This window comes from Cygnus atratus, chromosome 1, assembly GCF_013377495.2.
Source record: "Cygnus atratus isolate AKBS03 ecotype Queensland, Australia chromosome 1, CAtr_DNAZoo_HiC_assembly, whole genome shotgun sequence".
NCBI classification, from domain to species: domain Eukaryota; kingdom Metazoa; phylum Chordata; class Aves; order Anseriformes; family Anatidae; genus Cygnus; species Cygnus atratus.
This window is the reverse complement of record NC_066362.1, coordinates 102,896,203-102,918,552: the sequence shown is the minus strand read 5'-3', so window position 1 is coordinate 102,918,552 and position 22,350 is coordinate 102,896,203. Positions and strand designations below refer to the sequence as shown.

Sequence of the window (22,350 nt, the reverse complement as noted above, 5' to 3'; positions counted from 1 at the left end):
TTACCCACTGAATGGTCAAATTCACGTTGCTCCAATTTAGAGACAAGGATATAATGTGGGACACTGTCAAATGCTTTGCAGAAGTCCAGGTAGATGACGTATAAATACCTGAGGTGTGGGAGACAGAGGGATTTGGCCAACCTCTTTTCAGTGGTTTGTGGGGACAGGACAACGGGTAATGGCCACAAGATAGAGCACAGGAAGTTCTGCACCAACATGAGAAAGAACTTCTTCACAGTGAGGGTGACGGAGCACTGGAACAGGCTGCCCAGGGAGGTTGTGGAGTCTCCTTCTCTGGAGATATTCAAGGTCCGTCTGGACGCCTACCTGGGCAGCCTGCTCTAAGGAACCTGCTTTGGCAGGGGGGTTGGACCCAATGATCTTTCAAGGTCCCTTCCAACCCCTTTGATCCTGTGATTCTGTGATTCTGTGACATCAGTTGCTCTTTCATTATCCACCAATGCTGTAAACCTGTCCTAGAAGGCCACCAGTTTTCTCAGGCATGATTTGACCTTAGTGAAGCCACATTGGCTTTCACCTATTACTTCTTGGTCTACCATGTGCCTTGACATAGTTTCCAGAAGGATCTGCTCTGTGACCTTGCTGAGCACAGAGGAGAGACTGACCGCTCTGTACTTCACCAGGTCTTCCTTCTTCCCTTTTTAAAAATGGGGGTTATGTTTCCCCTATTCCAGCCAGGGGGAACTTCATCGGACTACAATGACTTCTCAAATATGATGGACAGTGGCTTAACAATTTCTTTCGTCAGTTCCCTCAGGGTCCATGGATGCATCTCATCAGGTCCCATGGACCTTCACATTCCTTAGATGGTCTCAAACCTGATCTTCTCCTACAGTGGGTGGTTCTTCATTCTCCCAGTCCCTCCTTTGCCTTCTGTAACTTGGGCTGAAGTCTTGCCAGTGAAGACTGAAGCAAAAATGCCATTGAGTACCTTCTTCATATCCCAGGAAATCTGCTCTCCCATTTCCTTCAGGCGAGGGCCCACAATTTCCCTAGTCTTCCTTTTATCACCAATGTACCTATAGAACCCCTTTTTCTTGTCCTTGACATTAGCTTTCCTAACCCGATCCCTGGTTGCTCAGATGATTTCTCTGTATTCTTCCAGGCTTTCTGTCCTTGCTTCTACCCTTTGTAGGCCTTCTTTTTCTGCTTGAGTTTGGCCAGGATCTCCTTGTTGGTCCATGCATGCTTCCTGGCTTTTTTGCCTGACTTCATCCTTTTTGGGATGCTTTGCTCCTGAGCTTGGTGGAGGTGATCCTTGGATATTAACCAGCTTTCTTGGGCCCCTTTGTCACTGACACTGGCATCAAACTGGCATGAATGGTATGGACTGAGGTTCCACTCCCCCAGCAACTTTACTTTAAAGACCTCTTCACCAGTTCGGCAAGCCTATGACCAAAGATGCTCTTCCCCTTTTCTGATGGGTGGACCCCATCAGCCCCTAGCAGACCAGGTTTCTCAAAGTGAGTCCCATGGTCTGTGTAGCTGAATTCCTGTCTGTGACATCAGTCCTTTAACCATCTGTTGATTTGCCAGATTCAATTGGCCCTTTCAAATTGTTTCCCTTTAACCAGGAGGATTGATGAAAAAACTGCCTGTGCTCTTCAGTCCCTAACTGCTGCTCCCACAGCTCTGTAATCCATATTGATATTCCAGGATACTCCATTTAGCAGACTTCTTCAGAACAGGTGGAGGTTGACATTGAGTAGCCTGTGCTTGAAAAATCTTCTTGCTACATAACCCAATAGTAATGAGCCAGAAAACGGACACATATATAACGTACTTAATAACCAAATTTCCACTGTGGATTAACACCAGAAAGCTGCCATCCCATGGCCAATTTAAATCACAAAAAGCAGTTGCTGATTACTCTTGTGTCATGGCTTTGTTTGAAAGAGTTAATTGTCTTTGTAGAGGCTTGCATAATTCTGTGTTTTGGATTTTTGATGAAAATAGTGATGATAATACACCAATGTTTTTAGCTAATGCAGAGAGTGCTTACAGAGAGTCAAAGACTTTTCTACTGATGCTGCCCTACCAGCAAGGAGGCTGGGAGTACACAAGGAGCTGGGAGGGGACACAGCCAGGGCAGCTGACCCAGATTGACCAAAGAGATATCCCATACCATATGATGTTGTGCTCAGCAATAAAAGCTGGTGGAAAGAGAGAGGAAGGGAGGCACATTCAGAGTGTTGGTGTTTATCTTCCCAAGAAACCATCACATGTGATATGCCCTGCTTTTCTGGAAGTGACTGAACATCTGCCTGACAATGGGAAGTAGTGAATGAATATCTTGTTTTCACTTGCACACACAGAGTTTTCTTCACCTAATAAACCATCTTTATCTAAGCCTGTGAGTTCTCTCACTTTTAACTTTCTAATTCTCACCCCCATCCTGCCATAGAGAGAGGGAGAGAGCAGCTGCGTGGTACTTAGCTGCCTGCTGGAGTTAAACCACAACATCCACAAACTTTCACAAAACTACAAAATTAACTGCATGCTGTATTGCTGATCTGATTCAACATAGAACTAAGGTACAAGATTTAATTTCATTCCATATCACTCCACTTGGCTAACTGCTTGGCCATATGCAAATACATGTGCACATACATGCAAATACACAGGAGAAGGTCAGCAGGTCAGTTCTGGTCACAATGCTCACATCAGAAGTTACTCCACAAAACTTGATACCCAAGGTGTCATTTCACCAGAAATATTTTGATTCTTGAGGGTCACATCAATGTGATTGAAGAGTTATGTTTGGAGCACAGCAGCAGTATTCAGCTATGACTGAAACTAGCACCCACGAAAGAGCAGGGTGCTATTATAGAGATCAAATTCAAGCCATTCAATAGAGTTGGATGCACATTTGGAAGTATGGATTCAGATTTTCAAGAAAAATGGTCAGAACACTCAAGGAATAGTATAATAAATGAATAAATGAACTTTCTTCTCCACTGAAAACAAGGTTAAAAACTGTTAGCATTTGATCTCTATTATTATTATTATTATTTAAAACCATGATTCCAGCTAATTCTAGTTGGTGTAAATCATGCATGTATATGCACATTCCTACTCGAACTGTGCAAAAATGTGCCCCTTTTTCAGCTGAAAATCAGAAGAACAGCATTAAAGTCCAGAATCTGCCTCTGAAATTCAGGCACAGTGTAAATTGACCACCTTTCCAAATTATTCATCCCCCACTAATATGATAAGACAGGTATATTTGATTTATCTGCAGCACCCAAGTGCCCTAATACCTTTACTTCTTCCAGTTCAGCTGAGACTGCAAACCCTGCCTACGTCATTAGCAATGCTCAGTGTTTGACTGCCAAGAGAAGGCCTGGAGCAATCCAGGGCAGGACAAGCCTAGCTCTGCCTCAACTTGTCCTGAGAACAGCTGCCTCACATGGGAGCAGTACATGCATGTCCCCTGCCAAAACGTTTTTAAAATTGCATTCAGAAAGCTAGATACCAAGGGCAGCAGTTTCTGGAGTACTGAAATGACTGAGGAGCCCAACTACCTTTTCAAGGAACCCATTTCACTTACAGAGTTCCTTTCCAAAAGTTTTCTGAATCTAGCAACTGATTATTGCCACATATGCTTACTTCTCTAGATGAATGGTCTGCTATTCAGGTAGGAAAAATACCCAGAGCATGGGAAAGTTGGAAAATAATATTTTCCTTTTGTATTAGAGCAGAGGAGGAAGAGAAAAAGTCAATAATGATAGTCAATATAAATGAATATTTCCATCCACTTAGCATCAGTGACAATAATCCCAGTTAGTCTGATCTCAAAAAGCATCTGGCACACACCATTCCTGTGAGTCTTGTTATTGTTCTTGGCCCCGGGGTAAAAACAGGCAGTCTCTGTCCATCAGAATAACCTTTTCATCCTGAAAGAAGAGCAAAGAAAACAGAGGTTTCTTGGCACTTATCTCTAGATGTAACAGACAGTCCCTCACCTTTTCAACTTTATGTCCTTCCTCCTCCAGTCATTTTTGCCATTTTTTTTCCAGAAACTGATGCCAATTTGTACTATAGGCCAAGATAACAACTGAAACTTCTTACACTGAAATTTTATACAAAACACTGGTCTTTTAATTAATCACATGTTATGCAGACCAGGTCCAGGGAAACAGAAGGGTTTGGTACCTCTATTTCTGCTCTCTCCCTCAGCTTGATGCATAAATAGATGGTTCAATTTAAAACAGGCTGTTTTAAGAACAGTATTTGAATGTGCAAATATTTAGGATGTACTGTATGTTGCTAATGAGCACATCAGACCAGCAGGACTTACAGAAATATCAGTCTGCATCTAACACTTTAATTTCTGTCTGAATGAGATGAGTGACTCAAGAATGTTTTCTGAACAGCAGCCTATGTTCGTCATGATTGAGAAACTAAAGAGCCAATTGAAATGCAAAGTTTTCAAAAATCTTAGCTCCCAATTTTAAATCATCTTGTGATTCAGTTCCATCAGTCACTCAGGGAGGAGGCAGTATCTCTAGGATCAAAATATACCAGCACAAGAGGTATCATATATTTGAGCTTTGTACATACATGCTGTTATTTCACTTCCTGGATGTCAGCAGTTATTCTAAACCAAAGAGTCTTTCAGTGTCCCCCAGCTGTGAAATACCTGCTCCACTAGGCTAGGAGTATTAGTAGACAATTCTTTTTGAAACCTGCCTTGTCAGAAGAACAGATGAAGCTTGAGTTGAGGGTTGCATTTCAATGCCAATGTGGAAAAACAGGTCTGTCTCACCCAGCATTTGATCCTCTTGGGTAAGGTGGAACAAAGCCTCTCTTGTCCATGTTGAAATCAGGATAACAGAAATCTATCTTCAAGGGAGAGAAAAACCTTCCCATACTCAGGCAGGCTTCCAACATGACCACTTGTTACCCAAGAATAAACATAATTCCTGTCTATCACTGATATCAAGACTGCAGGTGGTATCAAATCACTGTGGAACTCTGCAAAAAAAAATCACTGCAAGAATATTCTTCTATCATTCAGCTCAAACTGTTTCTCTGTCATACAAAGGGACTACACAAGGAAAAAAGAAATGGTTACTGTCTCAGCATTAGCAAACGCACATCTGTAGGGAGACAACTGCAAAACAATCAGTCAGGTACTTCACCCTAGCAGGCAGTGATCTCCAGCAGTTTAGAGATTCTCCGTGCAATGATGGGTTAGGTCACACAGGACATAGTCTTCAATTTTAGACTTGTTTCCAAACCTCATCATAAACTTTCTAGACAGCCAAGAGGGCAGAACAGAGCATATAATGGCAGTGTCCACCTAGGTTTTTGCAGCAAGGAAACTGCTACACCAAGAAAGAAATTAAGATGAGAATGCTCATCTGCTGGCCTGCTGCAGGTATTTTACCTACAGCACTATGATTTTCACAAACTTATGGGAAAGGTGGGACTCCATTGTAAATACTACATCCCCCTTTTAAAGAAAAGAGGAGATTGACATCTTCAAAGTCTGATTTAATATAGTACATGTTTTCAGAAGGAATAAAAGCATATGATATGACAAAACTACTGTAGTCACATCCTGCCCCTACAGGTCATGCTGATGCAGAGATAGTAGCTGAATGCTGGATCATCTATGTGCACTGAAGAATCAGATATCCTCAGCTATGCTCCTCCTGACTTGTGTAAATACAAGTGCAGCTCAGACTGCAAGCCCTGGACAGTAAGCATCACTCAGGTGTTGATCTGTATTCTCCCCAAAGTCAAGCAGTAGCAGAGTGGAACAGCCTCCCTTGTTGGATGCTAGTACTTTAAGACAGTGATAAAGAGAAGTCAGATGGGTAGTTTTATCACTGTGAAATCATTTCAAAGCAGACAATATTGCAATTATGCAAAATACAGAAAGGAACAAATACAAAGTCAGTGCCATAGAGATTGAATCAGACACAGCAGATTTACATTCAGCAGATATAGACAGCATACAGAACATATTTCTTTCATGTATTGATAAAAAACTGACAGTTTTAGATAACTGGTTACTTTAATTAAAATCTGAAACATGAGAGGGATTTGAAAACCTGACATTCAATAAATGAGCCACGTATTTGAGAAGTGTCATTGCACTCAGTATGTTGCAGTTACCATAACCTTGTTGCAGTTACTCTCTAGTTCATAGAGACTGCGACTTCATTCAATGCCACATGTCAACTAATTGTCAAGTAGTGCTACGTGTTGAAAACAGGTACAGTGACTTGGACACATTTTCTTACAGCTGGTGTTTAAACATCAGAGCTCAACTAACTGACATGCAAGTTTCCCTTCTCCAGCAGGCTGAAGAGACTGAACTCTAGAACACAACGCAGTTTCATTAAGTCCCTCGGAAACCATATTTGCACGTTAAACAGATTACAGAAAGTAGCTTTTAATTAAAATATGCTTTGAATCAGCCATAAGACAGCACAACAGAATCCAAATTGTCCAAAACAAAGAAGTCAACATTTCTTACAAACTACAGGAAGCTGCTAAGCTGGAAAGAGAATTCACCATCTTCCCTCAAAACACTGCTAGTAAGAAAGGCTGTGCTGTAAATCTTGAGAGAAACTAACTGGTCTGCTTATTATATCTGCCCTGCCATGGGACCAAAAGGTACATTTTGATATAGTTCACTTTACTGCTCACTCCTCCAGAGAAGTAGCACATCCCATTGCAATTCAACTGCATAGAGGAACACTTGCAGCTCATATCAAGTTGCAAATTCAACATTCAATAAAAAATTTAGAGCAGGCTTGGCAAAGGCTGCATTATTCTATCTCATCTGAGAGACACCACTGTGCTAACTCAGCAAGAGAAGGAGACCATCTGCAAGAGACAAAATCTAAAATTCAAGGTCTTTGCAAGATATTAAACATAAAATATATATATATATAATAAAATAAAATAAATAAAATAAATAAATAAAATAAAATAAAATAAATCTGATGTAAATTCTGAGTCAGCAAAGGCCTGAAAAAACTCATTCACTTGGAACAATCTCTGCTTGTGGAAGGTGAAAGCAGGGAAACCATTGTGACCCAGAAGGAATCAAGTGTCCTTTAAAGGAGGCCCAACAGTACAGAGCTAGGCTTCAGGAAAAAATGCACACGTGGAAACACTAATTGCCTAACTCAACTGAAGATTATTAATTTCAGTACACTGCAGCAGAGATTACTCTCCACTTTTAATTTTTGTTTTTGTTTTCTTATTAATGGCCTGCTTTTAGCCTGCCAGCCCATTTTAGTGCAGGATTATGAATTAATAATCAGCTGCCCTTCTCTGAGAGTAGGTGACATAAAGGAGGTCTTGTGAGAGTCTGAATGCGCTGCCAGAAAGATTTAGTAAAAGGTACACCAATAGCAAGAAAAAATTTTAAATGATCTGAGAGCTGATGCTTCCTACTCCACTCACAGCTTTGGAAGTTTTGGTCTGCTTGGTTCTCAGGCTTTTCACTGAAGTGCTTGTTACACTCCCTAACACAGATAACAAATTTTACTTACTTCTTTCTTCGGTACCTCTTTTTGGGAGTTTACAGAGCATTTTCCTGTGGGGCACAACTTGCCCACTTGTGCCAGAAAGGTGTATTGTAACCTCACTGGCAGCACTTTTGGGTTTTCATTATGGTTTGGTTAGTGGAGGCACAAAAGCTATTTTAAATCTCCTTGTGGAAGGGCAGCACATCTGAAGTTGCAGTGAGATGATTCCATTCTGTGGGTTGATGCTGATGCTGTAAACCTCCTCCTTGTCTCTCTGCAGTTACCTTGCCACTCTCAGTCACCTTACAAGTCCCACGATGCTGGTGCCCCACCATGACAGCTGCTTCCTGCTTCTGACTGAGCCTCTCAGCTCATCCCACCAGGGTTTGGCAGGGTGGCAATGGGCAGGGTGCAGCTCGGGAACATGCCAGCTCCTGATGGCCCTGTCCTGTCAGCAGTGCAAAGGACCAGGACATGCAGAGTGCAGACTACTCACGGACTGTGCTACCCCCAGCCCTGTCCCCAGCACATCCCTCCCTGCCAGTCCAGGGCTGGGCACTTCCCCTCTGTAGCAGTCATGGCAGTCCAGCCCAGGGTCTGGGGGTGCGTGGCCTGGCCACTTTTCCCATGAACTCCATGGGATGCTCCACTGGGATTTGTCCCCTCAGCTCTCCTCACCCACTGGGAGGGACAGCACTACAAAGCTAGGGGTTCCCCACAGCCCAACAGCTCTCTTCTGGGGCAATACAGAAAAGAAGTAAATGAATTACAGAGACTATTGACTCCACATAGTGCTATGGTATGATCTTCTCCCCTCTTCTGGTTGAAAAGCTTTGCCTGCTGCCTGGAAAGCCAGAGCTTCTCCATTAGCACAATGCAAGGAGGTTGCAGGTGTCATAGCCTTGCAGAGCAGGTCTTCAGGCAGTTCCTGGAGTCTCTGAGAAGTTGGTTGCCCACTGCCCAGCTCCAGCCTGCTGACAGGAGATACGTCTACAGTCACCCCCACCAACTTGCTGCTGGTTCATCTCCTCTCTCTCCTTAGCAGTCTTCCCCATCTGCCTCTTCTTCAGCATTTATCTTCAGCATTTTTCAGTATTTGCCTTGCTCTGTTTGACACAGGAGCATCTACCCAATGTCAGCTTTCCATTTAGTTTCCCTTTGCCTCCTGTTTGCTCATCCATGCACTTCATGCCACGCCTGTGCTCACCACTCCCAATTCCTGGCAGTCGCAAGCACGTCATCCAGAGAGCTGTGTGTGATAGCTCCTTAATTACTGAGTAATCATTCCCAGATTATGAAAACTGTAATCATGGTTTATAATGATGCCACTCTGTACATATTGTAAGGGTATTTTGGCACTGTTGTCCAAGAGCCACAGGGGAAGATCCTATGGCTGCAGCACCACCACCGTAGCTTTAGTCTGTGGTTGGAGGGTCTCATTCCTCTCTGTCCAGGACAGTCCTGACATGCAGCAGGACTAGTTCTTGTGTTCACTCAGGAACTACAATTTTTACTTACTTCTCTGCAGCCTGAAGAGCAAAGGGCAGATGGCTACAACACAACAGTGTAAACGAGGATTATAATGATTATACACATGGTGAGGATGGCATTGATTTTAGTATGGGGAAACCATGTAGTGATCGGTGTCGCTGTGGTGGTAAGGGCTTATTCCTTCAGATGCAGGATATCCTTTTACTGTCTGAGTCTTAGCAGTCCAAATTCAGTAGCTTTTTCCACAGTAGCACCAGTCCCTAGGCATACTGTTGCAGACTGGAAGGTGACACAGCTCAGTTCTGGGGATCTTCAGATTTTCTTTCAGTTGTTAGTGTCCCTAAACATTTGCTTTCAGCAGCTAGGAGTGTTAATAAATTCCTTATATTTATAGGGATGAGCAGAGAGACACTGGAACACTGGTGCTTCTGTCCATCTTCCATTCCCGTTAGGAAAGTTCAAGTTTACACAGAAGTGAATTTCACATAACATGCTTTTTTGCCACAAACTTGCAATAGCTTGTCTTTCAATATACTATATTTTGCAGAGACCACATTATTAACACTCTGAAACATGCTTTGTGCAGTAGACAATGTATCATATGTACTGCAGTTAAAACTGAAATGCAGACCCCCACCTTCTGCTTATATAGCCACAGCAGCACAGAGCCACATTACTTAGCTCCATTTCTATTTTTCCTGCTGTCTTGGATGAATTTGCTAATCTTCACTGAGTTCTGTACAAATGTCACTACCCTTAGCAGTTCCTAAGATAGGTATTTCATGTCTTTGACATCTTTTATGACATGTCTTTCCCTAATCAGTATACAGAGCTTTCTGTTGTGTTTCAGTCTTTTAACATACCGCATATTGGATACATTGCAAAAGATCTCTCTTAGGGAGGACAGAATCTGGAAGCCCAACAGAGGTGAAGTTCTTGCAGCTCCTTGCTCTCAGGTGCAGCCAGCAGTAAGGCTGACCATGTTATTCCTATTACACACACAAACACCACATATATGTGTGTATATATATATATGTATATATATATATATATATATATACGGCTGCCACACAGATCTACACAGACACACGGAGCACTCACAAGAATACAAACAGCACCAACAGCCTCCCTCCTGCTTCCCTCTCTGGCTGAGCTGGATAGAGGTCCACTGGTGGGAAGCACATAAGCATATGTAGAAGGTACCTCCAGCAGCTGGGCTTGGAAACTCAGTTTGTCTAGTGATGGTTTTCACACCTGGAACATGGGGGCTGAGACAGCCCTGGGAGGGGCCCAGGAAGGGTGTCCATTCTTCTGAGTCCTTAATTTGGGTTCCCTGATGCCATTGTACCCTTGGAGATCGGCCTTTAATGAGCTGATGGGCCAAGGGTTAGCTGGGATACAGTATTATTTAGGTTCCTCCATCTGCCATTGTTTCTCTCTGCTCCTTTATGGATGTGCAGAGGAGCTTTTTGTCACATAAACTAACAATATCCATTTCCTGCTGTTCATCTTAAAACACAATATTCTGATTGTTATAATGTTTTCACGTTGATCTTTCAGTTTCCAAACTCTCATAAAGGATTTCTCCTCTTAATTTTCTCTGGATAAATCCAAGAGCTGTTCTCCATGACAATGTGGATATAATTTTGGTCATTAATAGCTTAGGAAAGAGCAACTGTTTTAAGCTTCTGTACAGAAGGAACCAAGAACAAATATGCCTAGAAAGCAAAGATAGCCTTCACTTCATTTAGACAGTTTACCTACATGTAAGACTAGTTAACTTTTATTTGTTTCCTTCAATTTACCACTCCCTTGAAATCCAAAATATTATCAAGTCACTTAATAAAGATAGGCAATGATTTCCATGGCTTGGATATGCTATATAAAGATAGATGAAATTCCAAAAGTAACTTTGGAATTAAAAAACTGCTTTTGATATATTTCTGTCATTTGGTTTAAGATCTCATTGTCAAAAGTAGCTTCTTGTCCTCATAACAGTGAAAATATCCAGCTTTCGACATCAGATGAGTTTTAGTGTTGAGCTCCTTTTGTTACTGAGTGAAGGCAGCTATTAATCAAGTTTTTGTTGTTGCATCTGAGCAGCTGTGATGCAACCCAGTGCTTCTCAAACATCAGGTCCTATCAACAAGCTGATTGAGAAAGAAAAATCCGGTAGTTAAAACACAGAAATGTGTTTCACATTTTATTTCTGGCTCATTTTATTTCTGACGCATTGTGATTAAGATCCCAACCCTTGACTGTACCGTGCTTCATTTTCTTTCATTCTATAGGCTGAATATTTTATTTTAGACAATGAAAATAGGATGGCCTGTATTGCATTTTGGAGCTTGTGTGTTATCTAAGCATCTCACACTGAAGTAATTTTTAATCTGCTGCTGCTGGTCACTACCCCACAAGCAGATCTGTAGGGCTCAAATTACTCAGTATGAACTACAGATTTTCAAGTCAGCAATCGGAAAGAGAGACTCCACTGAGAGGTGTAAATAGATTGCCTCCACTTCACCAGAGAAATTGACCTTCCTCAATATCACAGGTCCTGCACCAGTATTTCCTGCTGTAACTAATGGACAGTCAAAAGGAGACAACAGAGACAGTATCTCCACTGCTAAATGTATCTTCCTTAGGGAGGGCTCTCTGATCAAACCATGTGATGATGAATGTCCTATGTCCACCAACTCAGGGCTCTAGAACAGATTGGTGTCTGAATTGCACAGTCTTAGGCCACGTCTTCTCTGTAAATGCAGAAATAACATGAGGACTTTGCTGCAATCCACAGGTCTATGTGTTACATGTCCTGACATGCCTAATGGAGGCATGTGGAGGTGACTGCAAGTGCAAAGCCTACTGGCAAAACAAAAAGCAGACCTAATGTTGATGGTTCCAACCCCTCATGACTCAAGTATTGGTACCTGCCATGAATTATCTACAGAGCTGGTTAGTTCATTCCATAATGGTTCACTGGGGTGAATTGATATCATCTAGGTGGACAGACTAGGAACCAGGTCATGGGAGCCAGGTGATCTGATAGTGCAGAAGATACCCAGATACGCAGAAAATGAGATTTTGGTGAAAGAGCAGATCATGACCACATGATGTGTACCTGTGGCAGTGGTGATGTGTGAGAATATACAGGTGTAGAAAGGTTGTAAAACCCTCTTGGGGCTTTGTAGCATTTCAGGTGTTTCTCCTGCAAAATAAAGGTTCTTCAAGAAGATGAGTGCAGGGTGATCCCATTGTTTAGAAAAGGTGAGGTGGACAAAATAATTTGAGCTGGGTAATCATTGTTCCCTGATCCTTGCAAGAGTGACAAGCTCTTCAGGCAGATGCAAAAGCCTTGTTTTTGCTGCCTGAAGAATTGCTTTTGAAGTATTTTCTAGTTTCTGGTCACTTACAGGTTAGCTTGCTTAGTGTCACCCTTTACAAAGTTACAGTGGGTACCACAGGAGGTACATGTGGCAAACTGCAGTTAGGTCATACCATCAGGAAGACATTTTCAGCAGCCTGTAAGCCTTTGCTATAGGAAATAACATGCTTGAAAAAAAAACCTCTTGTACTAAATGGAAGTCTGAGTTGAGAGGCGTGCTGTAGCCATTACTCACACATTACTCAAAAGACTGGGAAAAGCAGGTCTTAAAATACAAAGTGGGATGTCATCACTTTAAATAGTATCTTTTATTTAAACTAGTGATTCGCCTGAACCACTGGCATCTCATAAGACTTATTAACTAGTTCTTAGCTTATCCATGATGTCATATAGTCTTTGTAGTATTTTCAATTAGCAGTTTCATGATCAAGATGCCTGTTTACCTGCATGTGGTAGTTCACTTGTCTTTGTGATTCTTTGGTAGTGATCCATTGGACCAAAGAGCCAGGAAACTGTTGCTCTCTGGTGTCTGTTCTGACTTGATTCTAGCTGATGCTACAGACTAAGCAGTGAGGGTCTGTTCTGGCTCATGGCTCAGCTACAATTTCACACTGAGCATACCTTGTGAAATCTGTATTACCAAGGATCATCTCAAAGCAGTAAGAACAGCAATTTTTTCATGTGTCAAGCTCTGCTTTCCTGGAATTGCAAAATATTCTTTTGACTTACAGACTTTGCAAGTTTCCAGGAGAGTGAAAACAAGGGTATCTCATGAAATGGGTGATTGCTGAATGGGCTAGTGTAGGGGCAGACTTACTGTTCTCTTTGAAAAATTAGATATAGACCCCAAATTAACTCCTTTAACCACAGAGAGTGGTAGGTTACTTAAAATCTGAATCTGGAGGAACTGATTCTAATACATTTTCTTTATAATAGAATACAAAATCTGAGATGCTGGTTTTTCAAAAAGGAAAGTCTGAAGTCTGTTTCTTTATTTTAACTCAATTACTCTTTGCCTTTTTTCATCTATCTCCACCTAAAACAAAGAACAATTTGAGTAAAAGAACAAGGGATATAGTAAAGACTGGAAAACTTTTCTGTTGAAGGAAGTTTTTTGGTTGTTTTGTTTGTTTGTTTGTTGTTTGTTTCTTTGTTTGTTTTGGTTGGTTGGTTGGTTTAGTTTGGTTTGGTTTGGTTTTTTCCCTTCAAAATGTTCTGTTTTTGTCCTCTGTGATCAAGTGAAATACATGTTCACGGTCCTTTATGGCAAAAGTCTGTAATAACCAAGCCTTAAGTTAAATCAGTATGCTTTTGTTTGAAGATTTTGAGCTAATTCAGAATGGCAGTGACGTAACTAAAGCATCAGAATTACATTGTCCATAGATTGTTGGTTATTATTTGAGAAATGGATTTTTTTATATAAAATAGTTTCTTTAAATACAATTATATTTAACACGTGTTAGATTAACTAAAACGATAGTGAGTAACAGTAATTGTACTGCTCTTGCACTCTTCTTGACCTTATCTTCTATCCTTTTTGTCATGAGTCCCTGTGGATTCTCTGGCAAAAGAATTCTCCCTATTCCTATTGTTTTTGAAGAAAGATTTATTATTAGTTTTGAATGCCTTTGTTACTCTTTTATAAACTCTCTCTTGGCCTGTCTTGCTACTTTAATGTCCTCCTATTTTCATGTTTTGGACACAGCAGGATTTTTTTGAGATGCCCTTATATGTTAAACTTTATAGATAAGAAAAATCAATGGTATTTCAAGTGTTTTGTTCCATATGAGGTTGTAAAACCTCATTTTTAATAAGCAGGTCTAAAAAATGTTCCAGAAAGATGATGTTGATAGCATGCTAGTATATTTACTAATAGCCTACCTATAACAAAGATCTTGTGGGAACTGAACAGTGTTCTGTTTACTTTTCCATATATAAGTGGTACCATGCTTAATGTTATCTGATCTTTGTTATTACAGAAAACATCCAATATCAGAAAATGTTCCATCATTCAACATGAAATGATGCAGCGTACTATATCAATAGCACTACACATTGCCTGCTGCTGGCAAACATATTGACATCAGCTGATAGCCTAAAACCTTACAGGTAAGGATAGGCCTTGGAAGAGTGGAAGGCAATGAAGGCAAATTCATCCAAAGTATCTAATCTCTGAGATATACAAAATACTATTAAGAGACATGTTGGCTTTAAAAAAAAATGTTTTTTCGGAGAGGGTTTGATAAATGTGTCATGGGAAAGCATTTCTCAGATTACAACAGAATTCCTTTAGAAAGCTAGCAAATAGTCTGGAACCTTTGATGAAGGTATTTGCATAAGTGATATGGAAGCTGGGGTCTGACTCCTCATGTACCTCTTTTAGAGACAAAAATGAGGCAAATTTTTAAAGAAGAAGAAGAAGAAGAAGAAGAAGAAGAAGAAGAAGAGGAAGAGGAAGAAGAAGAACAAGAACAACAAGAACAAGAACAAGAACAAGAACAACAAGAACAAGAACAAGAACAAGAACAAGGAGGAAGAGGACGAGGAGGAGGAAGAGGAGGAGGAGGAGGAGGAGGAGGAGGAGGAGGAGGAAGAGGAAGAGGAGGAGGTGGGGGAGGAGAGGGAGAAGGGGGAGAGGAAGGAGGAGGAGGAGGAGGAGGAGGAGAAGGAGAAGGAGAAGGAGGAGGAGAAGAGGTAATGCAGTGTGGGTTGGATTGTTTGTCCTTCATCTCAGGTTAAGTCACAACTCAGAAAGTACTCCCAGTTCTTGAGTGTTATGCAAATGCAAAGTGGAACTGCCAAAGAGAAGCCAGTAATTACATATTACTCATTCTTTTGGAAAATCCAAGACTTCACTGCTGAAAACCATTCCTATTTCATTCCTATTGAACTGCTGAAAGCCTTTCATTTTTCCACTGAACATATTTTCACTGTGTTGTGATTTAACCCGGCCAGCAGCTAAGCACCACACAGCCGTTCACTCACCCTCCCACCTCCCTCTCTGGGGTGGAGGAGAGAATTGGAAAGAAGTGAAAATCTGTGGGTTGAGATAAAGACAGTTTATTGGGACAGAAAAGAAAGGAAAATAATAATAATAATAATGATAATAGTACTACTAATAATTTGTACGAAACAAGTGATGCACAATGCAATTGCTCACCACCTGCTGACCGATGCCCAGCCTATCCCCGAGCAGCCGGTCCCCCCACCCCGGCCAGCCCCCCCATATTAATTGTTCAGCATGACTCCATATGGTATGGAATACCCCTTTGGCCAGTTGGGGTCAGCTGTCCTGGGTCTGTCCCCTCCCAGCTCCTGCTGCACCCCCAGCCTGCCTGCTGGCAGGACAGAGCAAGAAGCTGAAAAGTGCTTGGCTTAGTGTAAGCACTGCTCTGCAACAATTAAAACATCAGTGTGTTATCACCATTATTCTCATCCTAAATCCCAAACACAGCACCCTACCCGCTACTAGGAGGAAAATTAACTCTATCCTAGCTGAAACCAGGACACACTGTTTTTTCTCTGACATAACAGAAAGCAGGCGTGACTTCAGATCTATACTGACTGAGAGTATGAATTCTCCGCTGTTGGAATATGTGGTCTTCTGGGATCAGTAACTTAACTAATGTAATGGATTCATTGTCAAGCTTCCAGAGAAGCAGGTGCCCTTTAATTGAACCGAACATAAAGTCATAAAATTTCAGTTTTTCAAGTGCCTTATCTTTTCCTTTTTTGAAGTCTATTCATTTACTGCCAAGAACTCTAGAGGCTTGCTGCACTTAAATAAAAGGTGATGTTCTGGAATGATTTACACCTAAGCCTAGGAATTGATTGCCATTTCCTTTTCCTTCCTTAATTCTTCTTTGTCTATTGCTTAGTAGCTGTGGACTGCTAGAAGTAATACATGGGATCTGAGGTATTTCAAAGCTGCAAATGCAAACACATCTCCAACACACTTAGCTGCCTTCTGCCCTGATTGTAAACAATGCAGCTGCTTTCCTCACAACGTTTCTGCCCTGTTTGCACATCACCCACCTGCCACGCAGAATTGTCACATTAGTGACAGGACATTCGGGGAAGCTTTGTGCAATGTTTCTTGCTAGGAACTCACTGGGAATAGACAGTAGCTCCAGCAGCACCTTAGGCACTTATGTTTGTGTCCTAACTTTGTCATCAGAAAGCTTCTGGGAAAGAGGAGCTGGTTAGACAGGAGTAGTTTAGAGTATTGCCTGTGCTGACAGAAATAATAACCCCTGTATGGCTGAGTCATTAGTAAGCATGTATTATATCATGAGAAATAAAATTGATAGTCGGGCTTTCAGCATTTCTACATCTATTTGTACCACATCACTATAATAGTTCTCATTTCCTTCTTACAACCCTTAGATAATTGCAGGCCCACCCTGTACTGCCTAACCTTTATTTCATTGCCCCTAGCTCTCTTCTGTGTCCCTAATTATTCCTACAGTATACTCAGCTCTCTTTCCCCTTTTATCACTTAGTTGCCTAAAGAAGAGGAAGAAGAAGAGGAAAAAGTGGGGAAACTACCTAGGGTAGGCTGCAGTTACACACATGTTGATTGGATACCGTGTTGTTGTTTTTGGTTGTGGTTTGTTTGTTGTTTTTGGTTGGTTGGTTTGGTTTGGTTTGGTTTTTCTTTTCATACAGGAGAGTGTGAATGCAGTCCCCTACCACCACAGGTTATTTAGTTTTCTATGTTCAGGCTGTATTAGCAAGAGTGTAGCTAACACATCATGGAAATTCACTCTTCCCCTCCACTCAGCAACTGTGAGACCACAGGTGGAGTTCTGTTTTCAGATTTTGTTCCCAAGTACAAGAACAGCATTAGTAGACTGGAGGGAGTCCAGTGGAAAGTAATTTGGATGGTTAGTGTCTGGAACAAAGAGAGAAACTGAGACAATCTGGTTTACTCAGCCTGGAGAAACAAAAAGGGAACATAATTGCAGTCTTCCACTATGTAAAGTGGGATTATAGAGAAGACATATTCTTCTCAGAGGTGCACAGTGAAAGGACAAGACACAAAATATAGTAACAGAAATTCTGATTTAAAGAAAAAAATATATATTTTCACAACAATGGATGGTTAAGCATGGGAGCAGATGATGTGGACTCTTCATCCCTGGAGATACTCAAAACTTGACTGGATAAGCTTTGAAGTTAGCCTTACTTAAAATGGACTATTGGACCAGACAATATCAGGAGGTCCTTTTCAATGAAAATTATGTTATGATTAGATATATATAGCTTGATTATTCTAAAATTTCTCTTTCTTGGTCAGATTTACTTAAAATTCACCAACAGGCTTAAATGTTCTATGATGAGGGGAGCAGGAGTGGAAGAAAAAGATGACTGACAGATAGATGAGTGAACGAATAAAATAAGGTTATAAAATTCCTTTCCCTAGAGATATACTTGTCCTGTCCACTGACAGGTAGACAATGGTAGACATTTAGCCAACACCATTCCTGAATGGTACCGTGTGCAGTAACAAAGACAGATTAGGAATAGAAGTTTCCTTCTGTGTCGTACTGAATGCTGTATTTTTACTGCCCAGATCCCTATGTAGGCATACAATAGCCCTGTGTTATGATTACTTCTGTTTGGTGAGATGTTTCTAGGGAAAAATCTTCACAGAACAAGGAAATACTTTAGCAATGTCAAAAATTAACAAGTTGAAACATTAAGCAACCTTCACACAATGACGTTAATCACAGAGCTAAGCTTCAATAAAACAGATTGGCAGAAACCGGTCTGGCTAGCTCACAAAGCTATGTGAAGTATGAGAGCTTTCCTAATCTGTTGTTTGAGAATTCTAAGAGTGTGAGAACATACAGGTGAGAGGAAGATGAACCTATGCAAATTTTATGTAGATTTTTTTTGTTAGAATGTGACTGAAGCTGTGAAGGAGGAGCACCATCCCAGGCCAGTTTAAAAGCCAGAAGACAGGCTGTCCACTTGAGATCAGTCCCTCTTCTTTCTTCCTCGAGGACAGAGATGTGGTCAAGGATACTTCTCAGTATTTTCTGCTTGAGCTGGATCACCACAGTGTCTTCTGAACCGTAAGAGATAATACCTTATGTGTTTTTATGATACAATATTTCAGGTTTTTTTCCTTCTAGTTAATTTATCATGGAACATCGCTATGTAATGTAACCTAGATTCTGAAATATGTTTGAAATTGAAGTAGATAACATTGAAGTATGGTTTGGAATGATGTTCTCCATCATAAAACTGCTACAAAATCTGATTTGAGTGACAGAAACCTAGAACCAGAGTAGGTGAAGTCTGAAGTGCATTGAGAGGACATTCAATACTAGGTTAGCAAGTAATACTAACGATCAGGGAGAGGTACATATCGGCAGTACAGAGTGAGAGTGTCCTACAGGGCAGATAATGTCTGGTTCCAAGGAGCTATGCTAAACAGTAATCCTGTTGTTATTATTGTTATTGTTATTTCTACACTTGCTGTGCTATGAGGGCTTATACAGCACTGTCGGCATCTATAGCTTTATGAAAATCAAAGATTTCAGTGACAGTTTTCAAAAATACACCATTTGAGAAGGGGATTTAACCCTTCTCAGAAGTGCTAAAGGAAAGCACTGTGAAGTGTTTAGCTTTCTCAGATACACTGTTGGTTTTATTTTTTTAATTATTAGTTTACTTTTGATCTTTGAATATCATACATTCTGACTTAAGCAAGTGAAAATAGCAATAAAGACAATATGAGTAAGCAAAGCTGGAGGTGGAGGGAAAGGAGGGAATGGATCCGATTACCAAGAAAAGACTGTGATTCATATTGTGTTGAAGACCCAAATCATCAGCTCTGTCATGCATTATTTCTTTCATATGTATAGCATTTCTGTGGCGTTTTCCTGTCCTGTTTGTTATTGCTTTCCTCTACGACTGAACTCTCTAAACTGGTCTTGCCTTCTTGCAGTCAGTATGTGCTGCTGGTACCAACAGTAGTGAGGAGCGACTCTCCACAGACCGCCTGTGTGCAGTTCCACAGCGTCAGCGAGCCTTTGTCCCTGAGCGTTGTCCTGGAATACAACAACATCCAGACAACTCTCTTTGAGGAGTTTGTAACGAAGAATGATTTCTTCAAGTGTTGCGAGTTCAAGGTATTTTCTCTTTTGAGACTACTAAAGAGGGTGTAGAAGCTGGAAATATTTCAGTGCCACTGTTTTTGTCAGTGAGAGCATAAAGGTGAAAAGTGCAGGCATACAATATGACCAAAAAAAAAATAAACTGTTGGAAAAGCTGACAATAAAGACAGAAAAAAAAAAAAGAAAAGAAAAAAGAAAAGAAAGATATCTGGGCTGTGGAGGAGAGCTGGAGAAAGGCTTTTCATCTCCATTCATAGAGCGAATAGGAAAATGCTTTTAATTGCCATCCCAGGTGCATGTGTCCTATGGAACTGTCATAATTGCTAAGGGAAAATTGTCAAGTCACTGGAGAATCCAGAAGGGAAATGCTCATTCCCTTTTCTATGACTCTGCAAGATCAAGACAAATATGACAGAGGAGACCCAAGATTATGTCTTCCAGAATGCAGCGGGATAAACACTTCAGAACTAAGCTGTACAGCTAGGAAACTTGCCTGTAGGCACGTAGCTACATGAGATGAGGAAATGCTTAGGATAGGGCATAACTTAAAACCTTGCTACATGGTGACAGAGATTTCCACAGCATAGTTTACCAGAGACTATGTCACTGGTAAATGTGGGGTTTCTCATGACTTAGCACAAGCTATTAATGATTCACTTCACAGGCAGTATCTTACTCAAGAATCCGAAGCGTCAGGGCACCTCAACATGCCTCATTTAACACTTTTCTTTTGGGGTTTTGTTTCTCTCCAGGTTCCTCCTGCTGGTTCTGACCCCTTGGCATTCATTTCTTTCTCTGCCAAAGGCTCCACAGTCAACTTAGCTGAGAGAAGATCAGTGGCAATCGAAAATGTGGATAACATTCTCTTCATCCAGACGGACAAACCCATCTACAAACCAGGACAAAAAGGTGGCTGGGGAATTTGACTCAGATAGTGACCTGGGAAAATGAGTGCAAGGGTGGGTCAAGAATGACAAGGACTTCTCTTGTGGAGGAAAAGACCACAGACTGCAAAGGCAGTGTATAGTGTATAATTGTCATCAGATAGTGTGTAATTGTCATCTGACTTTGGGCTCATCAAAAGTCAGTGAAAAACAGAACCAATTCACAGAATTGCAAGAAACAAATAGGGTTCATGTGTCTTTTCTGAGTTAATTTCATTTACATAATTTTGAGTTCTGCCAGATTTACTGAGACCAATCATGTAAAGAGCATCCTTAAAAATACAGAAAATAGTAGGTAAAGCTTGGAATTAAATTTCATATAAAAATAATTTGAGCATGTCATTTGCTGTCAACAGCTCTTTATAGTTAACTGCTAATCTAATTCTTAGAGCTGATTTAATTACCATAGTTAAATGACTACTGTCTGTGTTATAGTTAGTTGTATCTTTTGTACAAGCAAGTTACAGTGCTGCAGGGTTTAAAATCAGACTAAAGATACCTTCTTCCCTCATTTTGATTGTTTCATTGAAGTGATTTGTATAGGCAGTTTCTTAGGAAACACTCCAAAGTACTGAATCCTTCAAGAACAACTGATGATAATATAGGATATTTGTATTCACTTTATAAGTTAATTTAGTCCTGGATGGTCAGTATTAAAGGCATTTCAGCTGATAAGCGTTTTGTTTTGTTCTGTTTTGTTTTTCACTGGCTAGGATAAAAAAAATCCTTTCTAGTTCTCTAGTTCTCCAAGTACTTATTAGTTCCTCCTAAAAGCCTGAACAGATTTTGTTTCACTTATACATTGAAAGCAACTTACCACTAAAGTAAATGATAATTTTTTGTCCTATATCTTTTTCAGTGATGTTTCGTGTGGTCAGTTTGGATAGCCAGTTCAGACCTGTTCAAGAGACAGTAAGTAAGAGTGATAGTCAAGATTTTTCAAGCTCTCTCTTGGGGTGCCTCTTCACAGAGACTCTCTCACTTGTATATTGAATAAGAAGGGACTGGAACAGGCCTCTGCTATTTTTGGAGAACTTCTGTAAGTCGACACCTTATCTCTTTCCTGCCTTTACAGAGGGCAAAGTTTCTGAAAGCACTCCTGGAAATCTCTCACAGTGCTCAGATATTGTAACCACTTCACTTCACATGCCCCAGATCTGTAGAAAGAGATTGGATGCTTCCGTAGAAAAGATAAATTCATAAACAGGTTATCCCCCTAGAATTATCTCTTCAATTACAGACAGGAATTTCAAATCATTTCCCTGACACAGTCTTCTGTATTCAGAGAAAGCGGTTCACAGTGTTCTTTATGGTCTAGTATTTTTCAAGCTCCACAGTTAATTTCTTGATGTTCTGATCATTTTTTCTTTTTTTTTTTTTTTTTTCCTCCTCCAGTATCCCCGAATCATCATTGAGGTAAGAGATGCCACATCATTAAAGTGCAAATTTCTTTGGAAAGGCCGCAACCTTTCCAGTGCTTCAGCATTCCTAAAACATGGCTTTCTCATTTGCCATTTCAAATGCATACTCCTCACTAACCCTGCTGTGAGTACCGAGTATCCAAAACAAATGAAATCTATTTCCATCACGATTTAGGAAACTTATCAGACACAGGTTATGGCAGAAGGCCCACAGAAAAGTGTTCCTAGATGATACCAGCTCTAGTATGCAAGTATTGCACTTTCAGATGTTTCTGTGAAAAAGGTTCATATCTAATACTATGCAAGAATATTTACCAGACTTGTGAATAAAGCTCAAATCATTCATTCTTAATAGAGATGTATTAGATTTAAGAATCACAAATGTCAAATGTGTCAAATTTTTGTAAGTCAGAAGATGTGAGTCTTCTTTCCACCTCTACTACAACTGATTTAATACAACTTTGAAAC

The 22,350-nt window shown here is 40.7% G+C and overlaps 1 protein-coding gene across 1 annotated transcript in view; it reads left to right on the top strand.

Annotated features, from left to right (window-relative positions):
* Nucleotides 1-18,296: 18,296 nt before the first annotated feature.
* Nucleotides 18,297-22,350, top strand: part of LOC118247778 (ovostatin-like) — a 28,718-nt gene continuing 24,664 nt past the window's right edge. The window contains 6 exon segments of the mRNA XM_050713709.1: nt 18,297-18,383; nt 18,385-18,470; nt 19,349-19,532; nt 20,270-20,426; nt 21,321-21,373; nt 21,857-21,877. Of these exon segments, the coding sequence (XP_050569666.1) occupies nt 18,297-18,383; nt 18,385-18,470; nt 19,349-19,532; nt 20,270-20,426; nt 21,321-21,373; nt 21,857-21,877 (588 nt within the window).